At 36.7% G+C, this 26428-nt stretch overlaps 1 protein-coding gene across 1 annotated transcript in view; it reads right to left on the reverse strand.

Annotated features, from left to right (window-relative positions):
• The window catches only part of LOC140232058 (uncharacterized), a 39571-nt gene extending 19277 nt beyond the window's left edge, over positions 1–20294 (reverse strand). The window contains exons 1-4 of the mRNA XM_072312213.1: positions 20013–20294; positions 13652–13774; positions 7417–7644; positions 383–543 (exon numbers count right to left, since the gene is read on the reverse strand). Coding sequence (XP_072168314.1) covers positions 383–543; positions 7417–7644; positions 13652–13774; positions 20013–20294 — 794 coding nt within the window. The remainder of the gene's footprint in view (positions 1–382; positions 544–7416; positions 7645–13651; positions 13775–20012) is intronic.
• Positions 20295–26428: the final 6134 nt, after the last annotated feature.

Here is a 26428-nt window from a genome sequence, read left to right on the forward strand (position 1 = left end):
TGCTTTGGGTGACTACAAACGAGGGTGAGATGTGGTCACTCACAACCATAAAAAACTAGTTATTCATGTACGACCAGTTCAAAGCTATCAATGCTGAATAAACTATACAATAATGAGTACAAGAGTAGGAAACAGTTTCAGCATAAATTTAGTATGCATGATATCATCTGATTTCAGGCTTGCCTGACAAATACTGTATACAAGGCTGAATCATGAAAATTGGGTTTCCAATCAAGGTTGCCAAAATTTAGCATTGCAACATCTGTGGTTGCCTATGGCTATAAGGCAAAAACTAATTTCTGATTTACTGTTTAAGGAGAGAAAGCTGAACAAAAAAGACGAAGAAATAATTCAAATCTTAAGAACCACTGCTGTATCTCACCTGCTTGACTGCACTGATTGTCCCTTGCTATTAAAATTTGAGTTGTTGGTCTGAGAGATGGACACGGTGACCGGTGAACTTCGACCCTGATTCCGTCTGAGCTTCATCCTCATAAACTCAATGGCATCCCGAGTCTCTTCTACAAGCAAGTCATCTGAGTTCTGTGAACAAAAAATAAAAACAAAAACAAGAAATCAAAAAGATGAGTTGCATTTTTTTTTCCCAATTTGGAGTAAAATCTTGTCAACTGAAACAGAATTCTTTCTAAAATAACTTTACTGTGAGTTTACTTCTTTTAACCATGTGTGGATGTTGTACCATGACATGTTGTACCATGATTTTCATGGAGCAGGTGACACCGAAAGGATATGATTAGTTTTTCACAGGATAAAAAGAATGAATAATCACATGACATGAGTAAAATTTCTTTCAGGATGTACTATTTAAAGGCACTGAAGACAACAAAAATGATTTGGATAACATGACATATTGTATGCTTGAGTGTCATGACCAGCCTTAGATATTTCTGAACATACAACAATCCTCCTCTTTATGCAACAAACACACATAATATCAGTCGCTTACACGCGTAGGCCAAAAATGTGAGGAATTCTCACTAATTCATGAATCTAACTCATATTCCATTCTTTGGCAGAAGCAGAAGGCTTTGGCAATATTCAGAATGAGAAAAACACAGCGCTCAGCGGACAAACAAAGAGAAAAAACAAGTGCAGTAATTTCCTCTCCTCATAAGCCACTGGCATGCATAATATCCCACATGACAGAATTGATAACATACTGAGCAAAGTGACATACATGTACAGTACATTGTACACGAGTCTTATCCTTTCAATACGAAAAAAGAAAAAAGGAATGTTAGTACACTATCAGTATTGTTCATACTGTGCATGATCTTGCTGGGTACTGCCTAATCATTAATGTTTGTAGAAAAAGGAGGCTTCAGGAAATGTCAAACATGATACATGTATGCCTAATTGATCAATTCAAGGAAACCCAACACAGGTCTTCAGAAAGGGGCTAGGATATGTTTCTATTTTATAAGGCAAAATGGCAATGTATTGTTAATACACATGAAGGAAACTATACACCACTCATACTGATGGCTCTTACATGTAGCTGTCAAACACACTATCACAATCAAATAATTGTATTAAATAGCTGACTAAATTGCCAATTGAGCTGGTGGCTGTCACACGAAATGAAGGCAAATTTGTCACCTGAGACCAAATTACCGGCTGGCTTTCACTATTACACTGCCTGTGCTGTAACTCATTTGTGTCAAATATCTCCCCTGCACAGCAAATGGGTGTGAGAAAATCAAGGTCTATTGTTCACTGTTGGAGAGCAATATGTATCAGAACACATGATGAATCCACAACGGAATGCAACAATACACATGTACACGTACAATGTACGTAGCATAATAGTAAGCCAATAATCATACCCATATTTTCAACTATATCATATCATGACATCATATCAGAATTAAACAACATATCAATTGTTCAGTGAACATCTGGTGGATTCAAAGGATATAAATACAGACTTGTTAGTGGACTCCTATTGAGCTAATGGTTTTCAACTGGTTGCATGATGTATGCATAGATCTCTCTCTCCTTCAGTGGTTTAAGGTTCAAAATAAGTTACAAGGATGTTAAATATTGTCTAAAATTAAAAGTACATTAATGTAATATGCTATGCTAATCAGGAATGGATTGCATTTATGTCACATACGTAGACATGTCAAGACATGTCAATGTTGATCTCAGAAGTTATCACTCTTCATAGTGCTCTGTATACTCACATTCAAATCACACAACACCTGCAGCATGACCATTGAGCAAATTTTGGTAAATGTAATATATATCTTCAGGAAACGAGGTATTTAGCTTTAAATTTGTCCTCAAACTGGTAATCTTCTGAAATCATCATTATATCTCAGTACACGTACAATGTACTTTGTACAGTGATGTAAGTAACTTATAAAGATTGTAAAAGAGGAACAGAAAGGACAAGAATAATGCTATGAATCATAATTGTAGATTAAACATTCAATAAACTCAAACTACATCTGTGAATGCCTAAATGTCTAATATGAATCCTTACCAGTCTCCTAGCAAAGGAATTTGTGGAGGTGCAGGTTACAGTTTGCGAATGTCATGAGATTTTGATACTGAGCTCCTCCTTTAAATGTCAGCTCTCATCTCCTTGGATGAGAAGACAGTGAGATGTGGGAGAATGATGCAGGAAGACCTGCTGTACTCATAATGCACTGGTTGCCAGGACACAACAGTCAAGGAAGGGGGCGGGAGAGCATCCACATAAAAACCAGATGCTGGTATGAAAACCCAGCAAGCATCTACTCCATGGCTTCCTGCCCCCGGCATCTCTAACCCACGATTTCAAGATGGTGGAATATTTCTATCTTCTGTGCCCTGTCTAAGTCAATAATGCAAATGGTGCAGCTGTTTACATGTGGGTGTAGAGACATTCTTCCGAATACAGTAAAGACAAGAACTTTATCAGAATGCCATCAATAAACCAGCTTTGTGATATACACTGTATCACTTGGTTTAACTCTAATTCCTCTCCATGTAAAATTTGGCTTCATTAGAAAAATAAAGAGTAAATTAAGTAGAATGACATAAAGTCATGGATACTGACCATGATTACAAGGTGAGGCCATGTCATTGACTAACATGTCTTCAATTTATCTATGACACATTATCTTAATTAAATTTGCTTTACTGACATGATAACAATTTTTTTTACTCATAACATAAGTATGCAACAATAACCATGCAATAATGCATTTTAACAGGAAAAAGTTGAAGTTGACAAATTATCTTATGTTAAGTCCTTCACAATGCTGAAACACAGATTTATCTTAATATGTGAATTTTGCTTTGCACTTTACAATGTGTATAGAATCAAATCTTTTTGACAACATCCATTTGCATTTCCCATTTATTTGTAACTATGGCCGCGTTCATGCGAATTTTGTAGCCAGAATCACAAACATGAATCATGATTCAAAACGGCGTTTCAAATCACGATCTCAGCGGAAGAGTGTTCATGCAGGCTTTCGCAACGCTGATTCTGGCTCAGCTCATCCTTTGCCATTGCGCAGCGCACTGCGTAGTTTGACCTTGTCTCTGCAACTCGAGCCAGACCTCCTTATTCCAGCTGTTTAGGCCTTTACGTTTTTATTTCGGTGAATACAAATGTACTTTCCGATAAGCTGTGGCATTCAGGCTCTAGCTGCCCACAGATCGAGGAACAGATCGAGGAATAATCCTAATTCTTCGTCTCTCCGATTGTTTCCCTTGGTAGACACAGCGCTGCAGCCATTACTTTTATCAACTCAATCGGAGAGTAACTACATGTATTATCATAGTTAACGTTAGATACTAGCATTGAATCGGTGTATGGCGTTGATGTAAACAAATAAGTGCAAGTATGGTACCAAAGCACACGATTCATAAGACGTACACAAGCGCGCGAACAGAACTAGAAGCTGTGGGATACCCCATGAGACACGCATGCGCACAGCGCACAGCGCACAATGACGTCATAGAATCATGATTGAAATCATGGTTGCGTTCATGCGGTTTCTACGATCGTGATTCTGGCAGAATCATGATTCAAAACGCCCTTTTTTCCGCGTTTCAGATCGGCGTTTTGAAACGCGTTTAAATGGAAAAATCGCATGAACGCAACGCAACTAAACACGTTTAGCAACTAAACGTGTTTAGAAACGCAATTCTAGTTTGGCATGAACGCAGCCTAGGATACATCACGCTCTTGCTGTCAACTCTATCCATATCTCTGGAAAAACAACAACAACAACCTAAAGACAACGTGCCTGTATACAATGTATATCACATTTGGGAATGCATGAAATACATGAACATGGCATATCCTTGATTTTAATAATTCATAAAATATTGAAGGAATTATAAGCCCTTCATATCTGTCATGTATTACATGATGTATGCTCCCTTTCTCCCTGTTTTATGCTTGCCTATGAAATACAGACTGTTAATCACAGTCTGATAAATATCAATTAGAGACTAGCAGACAGGAAGTTCCTCACACCGACTGACGTCAAAACCTCTCATCCTTTTTTCCAGGTGCCCCTAATCTCTACCGCAACGTGTCTGCACATACTATTAGGCTTTGTAAGACTAATTAGTATACAATTTAGCATCTACAACGCAGATTGTCTTCTGTATGTAGGATTCATTGTAACAATTTGTTCTAAATCATGTGGTAGAAATGCACCAATTACTGTACATACGTACTATACACGCTCTGATTCAAAATCTTACTGTAACTCAGTGTAAGTATGATTACGTTATACACACAGTAAATATTAAACCTTACTTAGTAGAAATGCTTGTACAAACCAATTATAACGATCTTCATCTGTCTTTAGTACATTACTACTTAATGTATTGAGTGTGTACCAATTACAATCATTTACACACAGTAAATCTAAATCTTACTCAGTGTACTACAGTATATAACAATTACATTGCACATACACACCTGTCGTAAATATCAGTCTTACTATCATGCCCAAGGAATAATAGGACAGAATGTGATTGAAATTGCAAATCTTGCTAAAAAAAAAAAACAAAAAAAAAAAACTATTAACACTGATTAGGTATGAAGGCCAATATGTCATATGTGCATTTTTGCTTATCATCAATCTAAAGTGACTTAATTTTTGTTTTGTCAAGACATTTCTTCAAACCATCCTTCAGGTAAATGGTTCTCCAGAAGAAGACAGTATTTTGACCTTCAAAAGGGGATATTGGTACTCACAGGACATAGTATATGAGACTATAATACATAGTGTGACTACAATAGAGAATATTAATGCAGGAATAGCTGGAGGAAGTATGGTTGGGTATTAGGCAGGCATGGCAAGGCATAGATCAAGCGAGACAGCGGCGAGGCTCGTTTGCAATTCATCGTCGAGACAGGCTGGGGGGGGGGGGTCGGTATATGGCTAGGAAATGACTAGCTACACGTCCTTTTGAGTGTACGGCCTTACAGATAAAATAGGCCTGTAGACAAAATAGGTCTGTATGTATCATATGATGCATGTTTTTACAATCCCTTTATAATACAGCACAATACTCACTATGCCTCAGTCTTTGAAACTTACAGTGTACAGTAATTATGATGTTTGGAATGGCCACTTTTCATAACCTTCTAGTGCACAGAATTTGTCCTTCCTTTATGTCACTCTTTTTTTTTTAGCAGTTAATTATATAATTATCTAAGCTGTTCAAATTAATTTGGATGGATGTCAGACTTGACATCCTTTGTAAATTGTCTCTTCCTCTGCTTCAACACTGATGATACTAAAAGCTATCTAAATCTACATAGTTCAAAATTTATTAGTACTTGCTTCAGTCTTCAGATAATATCTTATGATACAAAATGAAATGATTGTTTCATAACTTTTTTAGGGTTTCATTTTTGCCATTTTCAGATAGGCCTACCTCCATTAAAAATCCTGCTCAAGTAAAATTACATGTTGCATTCCACAGACACTGCAGATGCTGTAGATATGAATGCATAAGGCACAGTTGCTATTTTAGTGTCTAGTTACACTTGCAAATAATGGTAATTCTTTAATGGATGACCACTTAGCAACAAGCCATTATATTTTATGATTTATTGCTATTTTTGTTCACTTACACCATGGGCCTTCTGAAGTTACTGGCAGATATTACAAAAAATGCAGCGATATATTTTTGGCATCACCCCTATGTACAGAGTAAGCCCAATCTATGGCTAATAGGCTGGCCAGGTCTCCCACTGACATCAAAATCTGCTGCTATACAAGGAAATACACACACTCTCCCCTTCCAATCCTTGGTGCCAATTTATGACACTGAAAGCTATTTTAGTGAGCTGGAGCCTCATGTGTCCCACAGTTCCCTGCAACTGACACAAGCTATGAGTCTGACACATCCAAATCGTGTGTGCCTCAAGGAATATTCATTAATATCCATGAAGCTATATGCAGAAAAAGGTTGCCTAGCAACAGACACTGGTGAGAGTTGAGGGTCACACGGAAGAGCAAGTCCGCCACTAAGTTTGGTACAGGATGCAAACTAGACAGACAAGAGATGATCACAAAGAGGTATAAAATATTTCCTCTTGGATAGCAAACCTTATTCTCCTCATCCTCAATACCACATATCACAATACTGCTCCATGTAGCTTGTGTGATAAACCTCAGACTTTTAATACACCACTACTTGTTAGTATGCCTACTGCTATGTTGTACATGACAGAATGGCAAAGTATGAGCTCTGCGAGTATTACTGCATATTGCAGTATTTTCACAAGTTAACTTATACATTTCAATCTCTCTTAACTCATTGAGGACAGACTGATTTTGGTACAACACGCATTTCCTGTAGACAATTGCCCGAGTATACTCGGGACTCGTCCTCAACAGTTTAAAGAAGAAATCCACTCTAAAATTTCATCAATTTCAGAAGAAATTTTTTTTTTTAGAGTTTATTTATTTTTGGGGTGGATTTCCTCTTTAAGTGAGTTTAAATAACATCTCCACATCTGAAATAATGTGAAGTACAAGGCAGTATGCTTGTTTTAGGTGAAGCAATGATCTGTCATCTCAAATCACTGGAATGTGCCTTAATACACAACCTCCTTGACGAACAGCTTTTTAAAAAATGTGACTTTTTTGACATTGTAGAATCAGATTTCCTGGCACTATCTTTTTAATTCTCAATTCAGCAGAATGATCTATCGACTTTGACGATGAAGCATACAATTGTCTCACAATACTTGTTATGCTCTTTGAAAGGTTACATGATGATCAATATGAATGCTGAAGTATGTCTGTGCACAGAGAACTAAAATTTGAACATGCAATTATCTTAGCTGACATGCAAGTACCTCCTGGATGACAGGTGGATTAATAAAATGGGGTGAGACTCGCCCCCCTTGGGATAAATACATACCCCCTGGAGTCCTGTTGAAATGCTGGTTTCTACCACTGAGAGTGCCTCCTTGATCTGTCGGGACTGAATGTCTAGACTTCGCTCCAGCTGGTTCCATTGGGCCACCACACTCTCTAGTCTTGGTCCCAGACTGCGGGCCACATTTGGCGACTGGTCCACAATATCCTGGCCCTGAAACACAATCCGCTCTGTCTGGTTCTTGTGAGTCTGAACCTCCAGTGAAAAAGCCTGGATTGGAAGAATAATTGGTAATCATTGAACTTGGCATTAAAATTTCATTTCAATCATGCCTTTCTTGGATAATTGCTTGGGTCTACATCTCAGTTTCATGTTTTCCCTCCTACAGTATAATAGGGATTTGGCAAATAAGTAAGAACTGCATTTTTTCCCCCACAAAAATTGATTCAGCATGCAGTGTAGAAGTTCTTGTCAAATGCTCAAATTGTATGTGTAATATACAAGATTGTACCACGCAGACAATGGCTTTTAAACAGCAGACAAAGTCAAACTACATATTCAAGGATGATAGTGAGGTTTGTTGAAAAAATTGTAAGTCAAAATTTTCTGTTGTTTTTGAAACATGGAAAATGCAAAATGTGTATAGACTTGAGTAAAAAAAAAAAAGTAAAATCAGATTTAAATCTACAGGATATCAATGTGTGATATTGTAGATAGAGGAAATATCTGCCCATTTCAGGAGTGTACTAAGTATGCCTGGTAAAATGCATTTTTCAAGGTGGTCTTATACTTTCACTCAGATTGCAGAGATCATGTATAATTGATGAACATAATCTCAGCATAAGTCAGACCTTAGCTCTCTCTTCTCTCTCGCCCTTGCCCGAAGCACTGTACACCATGACAACCATTGTTGTTTGTGAAACATAGTTATATAAACACTGTATCCTGTAAGAATCATTCTATTGAATGCATATTTTACCCATACATCATACAGGTAAATATATATGCAACAGACGACTAGTTTGATCAATATTTGCTGAGTGTGTACGTGTACGTGAGTTCATCAGCACTATTTTTCTTTTCATCCTCTCTTATCGACTCAGGATACTGAGTAAATTTATCCCAATCTCCCTCCAATCCAAAGTTGACTGTACTAATACATCATTTATAATGAATTGCTCTACATCTAAGAAATTAAAACTGCCCTGGACTTAATCCATCATAGAACAAATTTACTCCAGCAGGAATTCAAGTGTGCCAAGTTTGCTTGCACAAGGGATGTACATGTACTGCAGGCATCCTAAATGTCAAGCATGGTGTATTAAACCTGTTTCATATCCAATGGATGTAATGTGGAGCAGCACTCAAAAGTAACAGCCAATACAGCATTCATACATGTATACTCTGTATATAACAGTGTACAGTATGTGAAATACTGTGCATACAGCACTGAATGCGCTTGTACACTGTATATTGTGTAATTTTGGGGGTTTTTTATTTCAAGGAATGCCACGAGTCGGGTGCTGTTTGCAAATTTTATAACACATGAACATTTTAAAGGGATGGTATGTGGTTTTGGTTGAGATGAGGATCCAGCTTCTTAGCTTTTTGCAAGACAATAAGAAACAACCTAGATGAAATGTTAAAGATCATACAATTCTAAGAGGAATTAAAAGTTTATTTGATGACAATTAGTTTTAAAATAGCTGAGATATCCACTAACAAAGAGATCCTAATAACAGGTGGGACCCACCTTTTATTATGGCAAATTTGTTTAACTTTGTTTTTGGATGTACAGTGTTAGCCATTTTAAAACTGTTTTTCATCAGATAAACTTTTAAAGGGATCGTATAGTTTTAGTTGAGACCTAATTTCAGGTTTCTAACTTTTTTTGGTGAGATAATGAGAAACCTCTTATAAAATATGAAAGAGCATGTAATTCCATGGGGAATTCAACGTTTATTTGATGAAAATTGTTTTTGAAATAGCTGAGATATCCAAAACAGAGCGGTTCTTATAAGTGTGGGACCCACACTTTATTATGATCGCTTTGTTTTGCTTTGTTTTTGGATGTTTCAGTCATTCCAAACCCGATTTTCATCAAATAAACTTTGAATTCCTCTTAAAATGGTATGCTCTGTACTATTTCATAAGTGTTTTCTTGCTATCTCGCAAAAAGTTTAACGCCCAATTCTCATCTTCACCAATACTGTACTATCCCTTTAATTCCTCTTAGAATTGTATGCTCTTTAATATTTCATAAGAGTGGCTTCTAATCATTCTGCAAAAAGTAAACACCTGCATCTCCATAAATTTGTAATTCAATCAAAACTATATCATCCCTTTAACTTGGATCTTGACATGACTGAAACGTGCATGCATACATTTTTCCATTCATTACTGCACTCTACGTCTGCAAATTTAACCACACGCTATTGATGGGAAGTCCTGATTCGCCAAAAATTGGACTCACTAAATATATGTCATATATACAGTATATTACTCCGTCACTTAATTTATGATTCTAGTCCCTATACTACCAGTATGCAAAACCTTTGAATATCACTGACAAAATTGACCCAGAATCAAACATTATTTTGCCACTTGTTCACAAGCTCTCTCAGATTGTACACCAATGTCTCAGACAATTCTCCTATATAATCAAGCCTTATATGACTGAACAAATTGTGTAATACTGTGAGTGAGTGATATAAAAAGTACACTCTTTACACTCAGCAAAATATACTCGACAAGTGACTACTACAGAGTAGGTAAGTAAAATAAAGAGCATACATGTACATTCATTGTTCAGTATCATAAATATCTACCAGTATTATGGCATTAAGTGTCTGTATGTAACGTACTACAGTGTATACAGTTGTATAGCAACTCTCCACACACTAGATTCATTCTCATTCTCATTATATGGGTAGCAGATGCTTCTACATCAACTCCCATCACCCTCTGAACAAGGCACTGATGGGTTTGTAGTTAAATCAGCCATAGACAATAGATGTGATTAGTGGCTAGCTGACATCACTCTTTCATCATCACCCCATGACGTACAGACACTGACTCACAAGTGGTTTAGGCAGACTCAATTTCCCTCCTCCATAATTTCTCTCTCATTCAATTATCTATAGTGGACTGTCCCGCTAGTCTGTGTGCCGCTGACAAGAAACATCACCATTCACAGGTATGCTAGTCCTTTTAAAAATACTGCCCCAAAGACATTAAAAAGAAACATTAAAATAATTCTGAAGTATCTTGCAAACCATCACAGAATAAGGCTGTGTGCAAATAACAGTGACGAAAAACAGGGATTTCTAGTCATCTACCTCTTACAGTATTGTAAGTTCCAAAGACAATAGTCGTTAACCCGTTGAGCACAAGGTGATTTTGCTATAACACACAATTCCCATCCACAATTGCTCGAGTATGCATCAGGACTAGTCTTCAACATTTTAAGACTCCTATACAGTGTAGCTTTGGATTCATTATTTCTACAAACATTAATAATATTGGCCCAGTCAGTTATTAAAGTTGCAGGTTACATGAAATCAAAGAGTTTTTCCACAGGCGTAATGACTGCAACAACAATTCCATATCCTTTCCTGAAAAACATGGTTAGTTTTGACACAAAAGACAAGCACTTTTTATAATTCATACACCATCATCAATGCTACAGTGTGCTTGTACTATATCTTTAATATACACTGTAGGGCCTACAGATAGAGGTTTGACCAATTCAAAAGAAATACAATGGAGCTATCAAAATCTCAAGTTAATGATACCCCACCATACAAATATGAATACATCCATCAGCAGAATAGCATGCAGAAAAAAGGATAATAAATCAAAGTATTATGTACTGTTGAGATTATGTGACATTCAGCAGTTGAAAAAATATTGAAAGAGGAAGTTTATCTTGTGACTATATGAGAGACTGCCTGTGAAATGGAGCAAGGAGTCCTCCAGCTGCCTGAGTTTGAAGTCTTGTGCGACCATGACGATAGCATCATTGCGGATCAGTGACCATGGCTTTCATTGGTAGGGAGGAACAGGATAGGGTATGCCACACAGCCAGATTCAATTTTGCAGATAAATTCACGGGAAGCTGCTCTCACAGTCATTCCAATTCAAGGTCACTAATTTCATCCTTTTTTAATTTTCATGCTCATCAGCTGCACAGTTGTTTAATTACACATCCTGTTTGCCTCACCCTCTGGGGGGAAAACCCTCCAAATACATCACTATTAGTTTGCTGAGATGCATGAAATGAATCGACACCACACCTGTAACAAATGTCTCTCGCAAACATATAAAATCACTGTCGCAGACTTGATATAATGAAAGGTTTTTATGTTAGTCCTGTGAGATAAGCATCATTTTCTGCTTCTATTTTTTACTGTAAGACATGAGTCATGGGCAAACTGGGGAAAGGGAATTCTGCTTCAAACACTCCTAGGGGAACAAATTTAGCATGGATGATTGTACAGCTAAATATAATCAAAATATGAGGCCCTCAGTTCAGTGCAATTAACATGCTTAAACTGGCAGAAACAAAGAGAAACACATTTTGTGGCTTGTCATTTAAAAAAAAAAATATCTTGGAAAAGAAAAATCCCAGGTCAGTCTAATTTCACTGGGCTGCATCGATCTACATGTAAACGTATCATGTAGATGTACAATTGTACATCGTAAATGTGTATAATACTACAATCTGCAGCCACATTTCCTTAATTGGACCAGACTTTCTTAATCCATACACAATAGCAGACATGGTTTCAGACATGGCTTAGAATAATTTCTTGATTCATTTTTGATTTTCACATACAGTTGTATGTAGTTTTAGACTACTTCCTACAATAAAAAGTCATGAAAATGTTAAGATATCATATCAAAAACATCCAGAAGCATTACACATTCATATAAATATAGAATATCAATTTTTGCAGATAATAGAATAAACAGTTGTATATGAAATAACATGACCCAACTTTTCACAATTATTTGGGACTTTCCTAACAATAACACAGAGAGCTGAAAAGCCTGACAAACATGTCAGTCTTTAAAGATAAGTAATGAAAGGATATGATTATACAAAACCTTTCATGAATTTCACTCAATACAGAAACAGTTGAACTATTTTTTTTTTTTTATCTAGGCCCCATTCATTCCAAAAGATGTAAGTAATGTTCTCTGTCCATCCCTGTATAATATCAAATAATTGATACATTCTATTACTCTCTGTTTTTTGTTTTTTGGGGTTTCTTTTTTTTTGGGGGGGTGGATAAATAATTTAATGTCTCATCACAAAATATCAGTTTCTATAAAGCTCATTTGTATCATATATGCAATCACAGTGAAAAGTTTCTAAATGAGAAACATGTGATTATATTCTTTTGATCTACAAGCAGTCTAACAGCTTGATGTTTGATCCAATCAATGGAACAATTATATTTCCTCTGGACTGTACTATTCCTATCTCATAGTGCCACTGTCCTTGACTGGCTGGGTGTATTATCAACAAATCCTCACAGATAGTAAGTTTCAAAAGGAAATCCCTTCTAAAGCAGATACATACCAGCAAGCAGCTCTGGTGACTTCCCTTAAATGTCCACTCTAAAAACTGACCACTCTCGATTGGAATCTTCTTAGACTAATGAACCTCTAGGTATATGAAATTTGGATGTTTCAGAAGAATGAACCTTCTGAATAACAAATGTCATTTCATTTTTGGATTAATGAAAATTTATTACCCCAGTATAATGAATATCATTCAGATTTTCAATACCATACTCTGAAACAACACCAAATATTGTCAATTCTTGTACAATTCAAATGGATACTTTTCCAAGAAAATGAATAAATGTAAGCATTAATATGACTATTAATCAATACAATAACTTGTGCTACAGCATCATAACATCAAAATGTTCATAGAATGAATTCACAAGAAGACATTATGTCGCTGGGGTGACAAAACCTCGTATCTCAAAATTGTCAAATGTTCAGGAGAGCGAAAAAACATGGCGGCCAAAGCACTATAGTGAATGGGAAAGCCTTCTCTTTGACATGTCATGGTGGCTTCATTTTTGGAGTAAGAGAGTTAGGATTTGGCCAAGACATCACTTGACCCATTATTTGACCATTAAGCTAAAAAAAAAAAAAATTTGACATTTTTGAGATACGAGGTCTTGTCACCCCAGCGACGATTAGTATTGTAAACTGTGCAGACAAAAGTAGGGAGATACATGTATCATGGTTTACTTACCAAATGTCTCTCAAGCTGTACCCTAATGCTTGGTATGCTATGAGCAGGTGCCTTCCAGCAGTCTGTAAACTGAACAGCTTCTGTCAGCCATGATGTCACAGAGTCAAGCTCTGTAGTGAATACCTGAGGAGAGAAACAAATGGGTTAATCATTCTGTTGCATCGTGGACTTCTATTATACAATATGTGTAGTACACTAAGAAAGGATACAAGTGTAGCAAATGACTTGTCAATCTACTCTCTTGTAATGCCACTATAGATGCATACACATACAGCTGTACCACCACTACTACTACTATCACTACAACTGGCTACTACTATCACTATACTACTGCTACTATCACTACTACATACTACTACTACTACTACTACTACTATCACTACTACTACTACTACTACTAGTACTACTACTACTACTACTACTACTACTACTGGTAAAAGCAACACTGCAAATGGTAATAACGACAAAATAATTACAATTATATCATCATCATTCTCCTATTGTAAGTAACATGATCATCATACATACATGTACATGTACCCATTATCACATCATTACTGTCACCACTATCATCAAAATCGGTATCATTATCATTGTTTAATATACAGGTGAATCTATGTATGTGTAGGTGTACATAATGTAAGTACAGCTGTATTCTGTTTCTTATACAAACATGGTATTCTATCATGTAACACAGAATAAATACAATCGCTGAGACCTAATTTACAAATGAAGTAAAAGATAATAGAAGCCAATATTATGCTCATCACATCGCAGACCCGGCTGGCCATGTGTTTGAGCATTACAATCTTTGTGGCCTCATGCAACAACAACAACAACAAAGTTCAGGGACAACTTTTAACCATGATCTACATTATAATACACTGTATGAGGAAACTGTATTGAACAGGGCAAAGAATATAGATGAACAAAGTCTAAGTAAAAATGAAAATCCATTTTAAAATTTTTTACTAATTTTATCTCCACAAAATCTTTAACAAAATGTCCTATGGTACACTTGTATCTCAAATGCAATCTACATGTATCCCCATCATTTTATTAAACTGCCCTCAGGCAAATACCTCCCTATTTATTTAAGCCACCGTGAAATTTCACCACCATCACTTTTGTTTTAATGAAACATATCATATCATCCTCATTGATACAATGGTCAATATATCTATGTGCACTTTACACACACTACAGGCATCTTATGAAGTAAATTATTACCTCCGCCAAGGGATGAGGTTATGTTTTCGTAACCATAGGTTTGTTTGTTAGTTAGTTACGGTATACGCCATATATTTCGCGAGTCTAAATTTTCGCGATTCGGGAATTCCCGACGATTTCGCGAGTGGTTTAATTCGTGATCGTGGAGTCCTGTACTGAACGGATATATGTACATCGGGATCAGAGTCAATATTTTCGCGTGTCTATAATTTCGCGAATAGCACCTGACTCGCGAAATTCGCGAAAATAAAAACCTCACGAAATATTCGGCATATACAGTAGTTTGTTTGTTTGTCCGTGTGCAAAATAACTCAAATAGTTTTGCACGGATTTGGATGAAACTTGCAGGAAAGGTTGAGAATGACACAAGGAATAGATGATTAAACTTTGGTAGTGATCGGGGAATTTTTATGGATTTTATGAAGGATTTTTGATATTTTGCCAGGTAGGGTCAATGAACTTGGGAGTTCAAGCTGCGCATTTTTGAGGTTTTCATGCGCGCACTAAAGTGCGCGCTCTAGCTTCTGCTGGGGCGAGGTGCGCCACATATCTGAGGGTTTATGACAATAATAACAAAGGCTTCTATATTGGGAAATTGGGCGATTTTTCAGTGGGTGGAAATCACTGATCTGAAGAGCAAGATCATCAGTGGAAAGTAGCTGCCTGACAGAGGTCTGCGCTCTCAGAGTGCTTTCCCTGTTTTATATTTATTTAACTATTTTAAAAAAGTTCCAGGACATTGATTTCCCTATATTTCATAGTAAACTTGTAATAATTTTGCTTCATCTTTTATTTTCTACCATAGAGCAGAGGAGGAATAAATATAACATAAGCAATGCCAAGATTACAAGATTATTGAAGTGGTTATACTGGACTGGTGGTTTCAGAAAGGTTATACTTTTAAAATTTCTTCTTTTTGTAAAATTTTCATGGAGCTTTAATATTACAATTATCTTTTGCAAATGTCTTCTCGTGCAAAAAAAAAACCAAACAAACAAACAAAAAACCCCTCAACTTTTTGTGTGCCACATGCATTTGCAGCCGACTGATAGTCAAAGGCTTGCCAACTTTTCATACAATATATACTGTTCAAATGCACAAGCCGAGCAAATTTGCTCTTTAATATTGATGATTGTGTTTCTGGCATAAAGAGTTACATGTACACGACTTTGAAAAAGAAAAAGAAAAGTTTTCAAAAATACTCATGAATTAAATGTTTGATGTGCACAGAATGCAAAAATAAAAATAGCAGTTTCAGCACTATTTTGCTCCTGTAATTTACTTTCAAGTTTGATATTCACCGATTCTGATGACTCATCAATCTGTTAAGAACACTGTTCACACATAATATGTAATTTTTCCCCTCTTTATAGAGACTATAGTTTCTATACAAATGTAGCTTGGTGGGAAAGATGTATAACATGATAGGATTACGGAGTTAAGTATTCACTTCCTCAAACTCTTGTTAGTCACAGTTTGGTCCCACAGTCTGCATTGAGATAGTCTGTTTGATTTGAACTTTTAAAGGAAAGTGATTCAAATGTATGACGTCATACATGTACATTGTTGACTTTGGAGAGAGTCTACAGGTATGCAGGACAATGCGTTCCTTCCTGTACATGAATACATGCGTGTATGATAAAATGAAGCATGTGAAGCATTATCAATGACGCCAGCTGGAACACAATGTAAACAGAAATGGCACAATGTGTGTTTATACATGAAGAGGAAACGGACACTGCAGCATTGCTTCTCAATTCTATCATTCCTACTGGAAACTCTACAACATCATACACTTCCAGTATACTAGGGCACTACAAAGTACTGGCAGAGTTAAACATGCGTAAGAATTTAATAAAGAGAAAGTTCAGAGAAAAACGAGAGCTTAAATCAAAGGTTCCTTGCTCACCTCCCTGGAATTACTGACATAATGCAAAAAGATGACACTTTGACCTGCTAGCTACACTTTTTAAAGCCTTTTACAAAGAGAATTTATCCCAGTCACAATACTGTCTCAGGTTGGAATATAAAATATATGTGTACAAACTATTAAAAAGTGAAACCTTCAAACTTTTTCATGGATGAATAAGAAGGAAATTTTGTCTGATAGTAAGAATGTTTGGATGTTGTTAGCACGTGTGGTATTCTAAGAAGTGGTCCAAATGTCATTTTATAAATAATTAGGCTTACACATCTTATACCTTTTTACCTTGTACACTTAATGACCAATATCACAATTGTTCTAGAACATGCATTATAATTAACGTTAATGTTGACCGAGTTCTTCTTTTTCAAATGATAGGGAAACATGCCTTCAAGCAGGGCACTGGATGAAAGATAATTGTCCTTCTTATGAGAAAAAAAAAGAGAGTGTTATAATCATTCATATAATCATTCATAACTTGTATCTTGAAGAAAGTGAATGAAGAGTGGTACACACGAAGTGTAGCAGCAAAACACACAGAATATTTACCCATTCTGAGATGAATAAATACTGTGGCTTTATGAAGGCAATTCTTCACATCTGTATATCATTCAAATTTTGATTGAACTGCTACTTTGAGTCACCCACATTTATTGTAAGCCACTACATGTATAGATATGAGCAAGTGAAAAAAAGAAAAAGACTTTTCCACCTGGACTGCTACTTCTTGTACAAAAAAAAAAAAAAAATGACAAAAATTCATCAAAAGAAAATTGATATGGGAGCAATTGGCGTGATATAAAGATGCACAAGACAAGCTACAGAATCAATATTTGATCGTTCAACACAAAAAATAGATAAAAAGACTGCTGAAAAACTCCAGTCAATAGTGTCTTTGACTCGGTCCTGTACAGAAAGCCTTGCATTTAGATTTTTTCAACATTTAGGAAAAGAATGTAACCTAGTAAACACAATCAAGCTTTTAAAAAATCTTCTTCCATTTCAATTACCTGCCAGTAGGATTCTAAAGCTGAGTAGAAGCAAGAATTCATGTCCTCTACAGTCTTGCTGTTCATTGCTGAAGCTTCGTAGCCCAAACATTCTGCCATTTTCACCCTCCCACATACGCCAACATCAAGCATTGTTCACCAAAAAAGCACAAAACATCCAGAATTGATATAAATCCACTTGGTAAAAATCCATGATTAACGCAGCATGGCTCCCACAGCACTTTCAACTCATTTCCAGCAGTGCATTCCTGAACAACTTTTCATAGTCAACAGAAACTTCGCTAATGGCACAAAACTATGCCAGCAGTAGCGAGAGTAAAGCACGCAGCTATTAACCTGCACAAAGAGAGTAGGCTAGGAGTTTCATTTCACCGGCTTTGTACACCTCCCACACTTTGAACACTTTTCCAGACTCAAGTATACACACATGTACACTGAGTAGGAACTTCCTATATTCATGGCTATCATAACCACTGCTCTCGCACAACTCAGGAATGTCACTTTAGAGGGAGTACTTCACTCGCTCACTTTTTTAGCACGCTTGATGCTGGCCTGAGAGGAAACGAACAAAGTTTGTGGAATTATTACAGCGTACAGAGCTCATGAAGTACAATGTACATGCGATATCTGCTCCAAGCTTTGCTGGGAAGGACTCATAATTGCTGTATCCTCTCGCTAAACGACGTCTACTGACCATCCGCTTCGATGACAGAGTTTTCATGGTTACTGTGAATCACTGTGTACACCAAACTCTTGCTTTCTCCTTCCTTGTTCAACCAATGATTGGAATGTTAAGTGATTTATTTTGGGGATGAGCCAGCTATATGGTACTCGAGCCTAGTATACTCATGAGTAATGTAACTTTAGTCGAGGACTGCTCATTTAGTATGAGATTTCCAAAACAAATTTGAAACCATCCCTTTGTCCCTACAAAAAAACAACACACCAATAGACACATAACAAAATGATTCATTCCAAAAACTTTACAAATGTAGATGTACTGCTATCTTTTATAATCCCTGTCCACTGTGTATCATTTGACCCTTACAAACGAATCGGTGATGTGTGATTATTGAAATCACAGCAGGGTACAGTAGACATATAATTTCTCCTTTATTTCTCTTCGAAAAGGGGGTCAAAATCAAGTTGCCAGAAATAATTTCATGACAGGAGGAAACTGCTAGGATAAATATTTTCATTTCCAAAACGAACTGCTGGCTGTCTTTGTCTCAGACTCACATCATATGAAAATCTACACTTCCCACTTCCTGCACTTCAAAATTACGGCATCAGGGGTTGGTTGTTAATCTCTCACTGGTCTTTCATTGTTGTTGTTATCTTTTGATACTCTCTGCTCAAGATACAAATCTAAACCATCTCCACATTCAACTTTCACAAAATGTGAAAACAGTATATCACTTGTCCTAATGAAGACAAATATATTCTATTGGGCAGTTCCTTGAGAAAACTTTATCCTTAGCCCCTCTTGCTGCTAACTGTCAGCTGGGAGACAAGGGCAGGCATGTGTCTTCTCAGCATGAAATCAATAGTCACAGCGAGGCACTCTGTTTGAATCGCTGAAATAACTTTGTTGTGACAGGGACTTTCTCTCTAGCACAATCACAGCCATCTTATTGATTTGTTTGGACTATCAGCAGGCAATCAGTTTAACTTTCACAATTCAGATTCTCTTCTTCGAAACTAAATAGTGACTAATCTCATTTCATCTGCTGCCATGCAGTAAGATCCCAGATTTTCAATGCTTGACTTCCACTAAAAGGAGATTCTTTGAGCTGATGAATTTCTAGAGACAGATCACTCTATGAGCCTTTTTCTGAAATAAAACCTTATTTGCAACCAAGTGGAAATGAGGAGAAAGCATCAGGTCTACCTTTCCTCCTTGGTACTCCTGGAAACAAGAGGTACACTGTAGATGTACCTTGCTACTATGTCAACCAACAACCACTGAAAATGAAATACACTGTATTGCGTAGGCATCAAATTATTATTTGAATTCATAAACACAATTTTATTATTGAAATACAGGGAGGGGCACATGAACAATATTCAATTTGAACTCAAAACACACATAAAAAATAAATTCAAACAATGTCTTTCACCACACACACACACACACATACTGTACATACACAGTGCACACAAAGGTCAAGCAAGTGCCAAGTAATTGACCTCTTACCTCCCAAATATGGCGGTCAACATTGCTGGGAATTGGTAAGTTGCCATGACAACTTTGGATACTCCCATTCCTGCTCAATTTGGAGGCCAAGTTGGGTGTTGACCTCTTCTGACCTTTCCCCTGCTGGGACTGTTCCATTCGTTTTGGAGGGGAGTCCTGCTTCTTCTTTTTCTTGCTCTTCATCTTTGGTGAGGATGGCTGTCTGGACTTGAACCTGCCCCCCTCCTTGCTGTGTGATGTTGGTGAGAGTAAAGATTGCCAAAATTCCATGGAGGCAAACATGATGTCATGGTATGTCCAAACTCTCCCGATGCAATGTGCCCTGATGTCTTGTGAAGGATTCAATGTTCAATGATCAGATCAAATCACGCTGTAAAACAAACAGATGAAATTATAAATGCCATAACTTTCTTTTTGAAAAATATTTCAATGCCTGAATCTGCAGTACTAGATGTGCATATGCCACTTTAAGTTTCAAATTATTTTACATGAAAAAGTTGGTCAAATTTCCCTTTTTTGCCTTGGAGTTTATTGCATCAATTTGTAAATGAATTATAAAAAAAAAATAACATGAACCACAAATTTCTATTGTGTGCAGTAACAGCAGCATATTAGATGTTGCATGCAAACAAATAGGGCCTAGATAGCCAAATATTTGATTTGCTTCAGTTAATTTATGACAATGGACAAGGACTCTGTTCCTTGGGCTGGCTGAAGACATTTCTCTATTCAATAGGTACCACCATGGTACCACACATGTGAAGAATGTGTCGTAAAATCTTTCCATAAAATTGAGAGCTCTGGTCTTTTCATTTGATAATCCCTACTAACATCGATTGAGCCCATTCAGCATGAAAGCCAGGTTGCCAAAGCCTACCAACCATCACTGATTTGACAGTGCCTGCATGCCCTGGTATCATCTGTTGTCCAGGTGACTCCCGATAAAATAAAGTCCTCGACACCGTGAGTGCTACCTCGTTATACAGTATCCAAATTTAGGAAATTTTGCACAGTAGGCATGAGGAATAATAATTTTGGGACTTGAATTTCTACTTCATCTAACAAAATTTCATTATAATCTTGTTCACTGCAACAATGTTCCATACATGGTAGGCCTACATATGGGTACCGTAATTACAGCTTGCACTATTTACAAATAGATTCTACAGTAGCACAGAGATATGAATCAACCAATTACAAATACCGGTATCTCATTTGTCACCATGGTAACTCAAATGATTGTAACTTGCAGTAATCACAAACCTCATGGTAGAACAGGCCCCCTCATGGCTCACATGAAACCATGTCGGTACACTGTAACCTACTGTACAATGTATGTTGTACTGTATGACGGCAGACATTCAAAAGATTGTAATCTGGTCAGCTTATGAACCTTACATCCATAATCCATACATTCGCCAGTGAGGCTTAGACTGACTCTTGACAAATAGCCAACAGATTTCATTTTATTTTAACCCTGTTACCACGTCACAGATAATGAGATGACACGTCAAGCTATTCTGAGCCTGACAGCCTTGCTGTAATCAACTCAGACAATGAGGGCAAGCTGTCTGCCACTCCCTCATCAGGATGCAAAAATTATCTAAAATGAACCACATAATTTCCTTTTATTCCATATTCTTTTCTGTATCTCTGTGACCTCAATTTCATTACCATGTTAACATCAGATCCTAAGCTACATGCAGACTGTATTTGTGCTACAATCAAATGTTAAGTCTTTTGTACATGCTGATGCAAATACATAAATTCTCTGCTCCCAGTATGTTTTGTTTTGTTTTTTGTTTTGTTTTGTTTTTTAGAGGCAAATCATTGTCAAACAATACTTTCAATAAAAGATCCTTGGCTTTAGGCTTGATATTGACTACATTTGTAATACTCAGTACCTGCAGTAGAAAATACAGGTTGTAAGCTACAATCATTTGCTTGTACAATACTTGTATGCTCTTTCTGTCTACATCATGTTTCTCTCCCACCCCCATCTTTCTTTCTCTCTCCATCTACCTTCTCATATCTACATTATCTTTGATCTGTCTTTATCTATCATCCACCCTCACACACTCACACACTCACACACACATTTATACATAGGCACACTGTGATAATGATGCATCACAGCACACCCTTTACACACAAAGCTACAGACTAAAACCTTTCTATCTCTCACACCCACTTCACACAAGCCAAGTCCAGTGATCTAACGATTGTGTTTATCAAGTGCAAACTGGCAGAGAGCGTGATTAGCCAGAGATGACGCAACAAGCCTCTAATTGGGATCTATTGTTACTGTCAGTAATCAAACTCGATTTGATGTGTTATACTGTTATGGGCAATATCCCTGTACAGCAAAGCAGGATTATAATACATGTTTGGGGATTGGGGAAACCAACAAAAGGTAAAGATGATAAATCAGAATCTACATCACAGCTGCTAAAAATACTATTGTACAACAAAACTGTTGGCTTGCAATCTGTATAATCACAGTGATTTCCACTGATGGAAAAAAAAAACAACTACCCACTTTTTCATCATGGTGATAGTGATCAGTTCTGATATTCAGTGAGAAATACAGTACACAGCTGCAACCTCTGTAGATCTACATTGTATTGATATACTATTAATACACAGTAAAACACGTATACTTGCACATTGTATTCTGTAGGTTTAAATTCAGCTTTACATTGAAAATGGTAAATTTGAACATATCCAGCCTACCAAATCAAATTTCAGAAAAAAAAATAATACAATTATTTTCATCTATATCACATATATACTGTTTATTTGTTGAAGCAGAAATATATTGAATATTGTACAAACATACCCTGTACATCCCATAAAGAGTGCATTTATAAGCTTTTTGGCCTAAGATCTTTTACTCTAGCTTTTGGTAAAAGGGTCAGCTAAATTAAGGGGAGTGATACACATCTACAAATGTACAGTAATAAAGCACTAGATTAGGTTAGACACTGTAATTGTGCATATATATTGTTCATTACCACAAAATGCAAAACATTGGTCTTACAGGTACATGTACATGCACATGTACAATGTACAATTGTACATTTTGTATGTTACCTGAGGTAGAACATGCATGAGATGCAGTACTGTGGCTTTATTGCACTGCACAGTTACCCCATATTTGGCAGAGCTGAAAACATGCCTTTGATCATACATCAAATAAATTGGCTACCATATTTCTCATGGATCTCTGATCAAAATGCCTTAGAGCCATGTAACTTGACTGCACAGAACAATCTCTGCAAATGTCAGGAGGCATCCTGCTTTATTGAAAGCTGAGATCTTCATAGTACACTCTGTTTAATTTCCAGAGGACTAAAGCTTTATAAGCTGGCAAGTGGCATGTTGAATGCAAGTGGGTACAGCACAAAATGTTCATTAATGTGCCCCCACCCCCATCCCTGGTAATATCCGGATGTGATTGTGGAAACTCATATTCATGGCAAGTGTATGCATTCTAGATATTCAAAACAAACACATACATGTACAATGTACATTGACCTTCAGGATATTTGGGGTATACTTACTGAACTATAATGACTTTTAGTATAAAAGAGCCATCGTAGATACACATACATGTAACCCATTGAGGACAGGCTGATTTTGCTACAACACGCATTTCCCATAGACCTTTGCCCGAGTATACTCGGGATTCCATCCTCAACGGGTTAACAATAAAGAAAAGTGTGAAGTTTGGAAAAGGGGGGGGGGGGGACAAGAAGTATCAAATGTGTCTCCATTCAGCAATGTAAGGTATTGTGTTTAACTCTGTGGTATCATCAGGCTGTGAGCCTTGTACTACCTTCTCTTGCTGTAAAGGTAAAGACTATTTGGTCCAAATATTTCTCTATGACTGTCTCTTTGTCATTTTAGCCACCTTTTCATTCAAGAAATGCCATGCTGTGATAGCACAACTCATTCTGATAGTGTTGTGCTAGTGCAGATGATGAATCAATACAAGTACTGTAAATACTGTATCATAATTTTTACAAATGATAATAGAATCTGATGAGTCACACATTCTGACAGCCTTTGGCACTGAACTAAACATCTGTTTGCCTATTAAAGATCATTGCTATGTGATTCCTGCCGGCATTTTTCAGAAGCCAGCATCTCTGAAACCAGTCTTATTTCCTGTATGATAAGAGGAAAATGCTATCCACCAAATATGAAAGCCTCCCATTCAACTGAATTCTGGAATGGCAATCCACGCATCTGTTGTGATTGGTCGATGGTTTCTGAGGAAGTATGAAGATATAGCGGGTGAGATCGATACAGGAAGTACAATGTATGTGTAGTCTACACCTGCAAACCCCTTTGTTTATACAGTGTGATAAAGTTAATCATTCCATAATGCTCGGTTTACTGCAAGGTATAGTCCAGAGACCAAATGAAAACAGTTTGGGAGCTTTTTTTTTTTTTTTCTCTTTCTTTTTTAGATAAACAGTTGGATATTTCTAGTGAATTATCATATAGGCCCTATAGCAAAGTAAATTCCAACCTTTAGAATAGATTTAAATTAGAGAAAGTGGCATTGATGCACATGTTACCAATGAAGGAAACTGTAACTTATCAACTTGCTAACTATGAACTCCAAATAAACTGTTAAAATAAACATGATTATATGAAACAATTTTATGTAAAATATATGTGAACCATCTATTTTGGATCAAAATTTAGGTCTGCGAGCAATTCTTGTCAATTTAATCATTATTTTCATGGCAGTGTTGGCATGCATGTTTGCTGATGATTTTATTAAAATGGAGTCTGCGAAATAGTGTCCTTAAAAAAAATAAAAGAGAATATGAAATATTTTCATATATAACTGCTCATTGTTTAGCAGAGTCAGAAAGCAGATGTTTTTCTACAGTAGCCATGGCAAAATGCATTGATGACTGAGTACATGTATGCTCTACTATGACAAGCTATGTACTACATTGTAAGTAAGTTCTTGCCAAATAACACTGACCAAAGCAAAATTCATGTCATTATTATAATATACAAATGACTGGACCCTAGTCAAACATTACAAATTATATGCCTAATATGAGCCAACAAATAGATCTTAAAATGAACTCCTTGTAAAAAGCAAGACATCTTTCAATCTAATTTTTACATTATTCTCACAAGTACTTTGGAAATATCTTACAACAGCGCAGTGTTGCAAAATACAAAGTACACATTTTGTACATTGTACACACTTGTATGTTTACAATACAAGATTACCAATAGTGAATGCATCACTTCTTACACGGCCGTTCCACGGTAAAAGGGTCTATCTTGAGAAATGTTACTTTGGAGAAAAACGTGTTTAAAGTTCGGTGTATTTGTATGTCTGCCTCTTGTGTTTGTAAAGAGAATGGCTTCTGAGTGTTATGTATTATGAAAATATAAAAAATGAAACATGAAAAATACACCAAATCTTAAACCCGTTTTTCTCCGAAGTAACATTTCTCAAGATAGACCCTTTTACCGTGGAACGGCCGTACAGTATCTGTCTGCAATCTACATGTACACATACAATAAACTGTAAAATTAACATGCCAAAAGCAGAAGCACACACCCTTTATTAAAATACACTTTACACAAAATGATTAAAAAGCCTTGCCTGACACACACTGATAAATCAGCCACATGTTTATGTCTCCATTCTAGCAGGACTGGACCACAAACTCAGTTTCTGCAAGAAGGGCATACTATAGTAGTTTGTACATCAATTACACAGGTACTTTTACCAGCACATTATTCAACACTTCCACAGATTGTACATGTAGGCTACATGTACTGTACAATGTGTAAGCCTACAGTATGTACTAGCTCTCTTGGACGATAATGAAAAGCTGTGAAACAATGTACCCTTTGATCATATGGCCGGAATAAAGATGAAGTTACCATAAATTAACACCCAAGCACACACTTGAAGTTTAAGAGCAGGATGTAACAAACCTGGCATCAAGAAGCATATGAGAAATCAAGTGATTCAGATGATGGTATAAATCTGACGATGTGTTGCTACCGGCAACCACGATTAGACGACACACACTTCCAGATACAGCATGAATTCTGAGAGGTTGGTATAGGAGATGTGCACTAGCTCACGTAGCAAGAACTAATCCAGCTCCTCAGACACTCAACCTTCGATGGCATCATTAATATCCAACCCAGATAGTCTGACCCTTCCACAGATGCAGCGCAGATGGATGGTAAAATGCAACAATTGGCCACTGAGGGCGCTACACAGGAATTTATTATCTGGAGTTTGATACCATCATGACTTAAATGTACAGGCATGGAACAGCAAAGTCCAGCCGCTATAATCGATTCACAACATGGTACTTGCTATGAGTGATGCTATTCTACAGCTGTACGGGGAATGTGAA

Source organism: Diadema setosum, chromosome 1 (genome assembly GCF_964275005.1).
Source record: "Diadema setosum chromosome 1, eeDiaSeto1, whole genome shotgun sequence".
Classification (NCBI taxonomy): domain Eukaryota; kingdom Metazoa; phylum Echinodermata; class Echinoidea; order Diadematoida; family Diadematidae; genus Diadema; species Diadema setosum.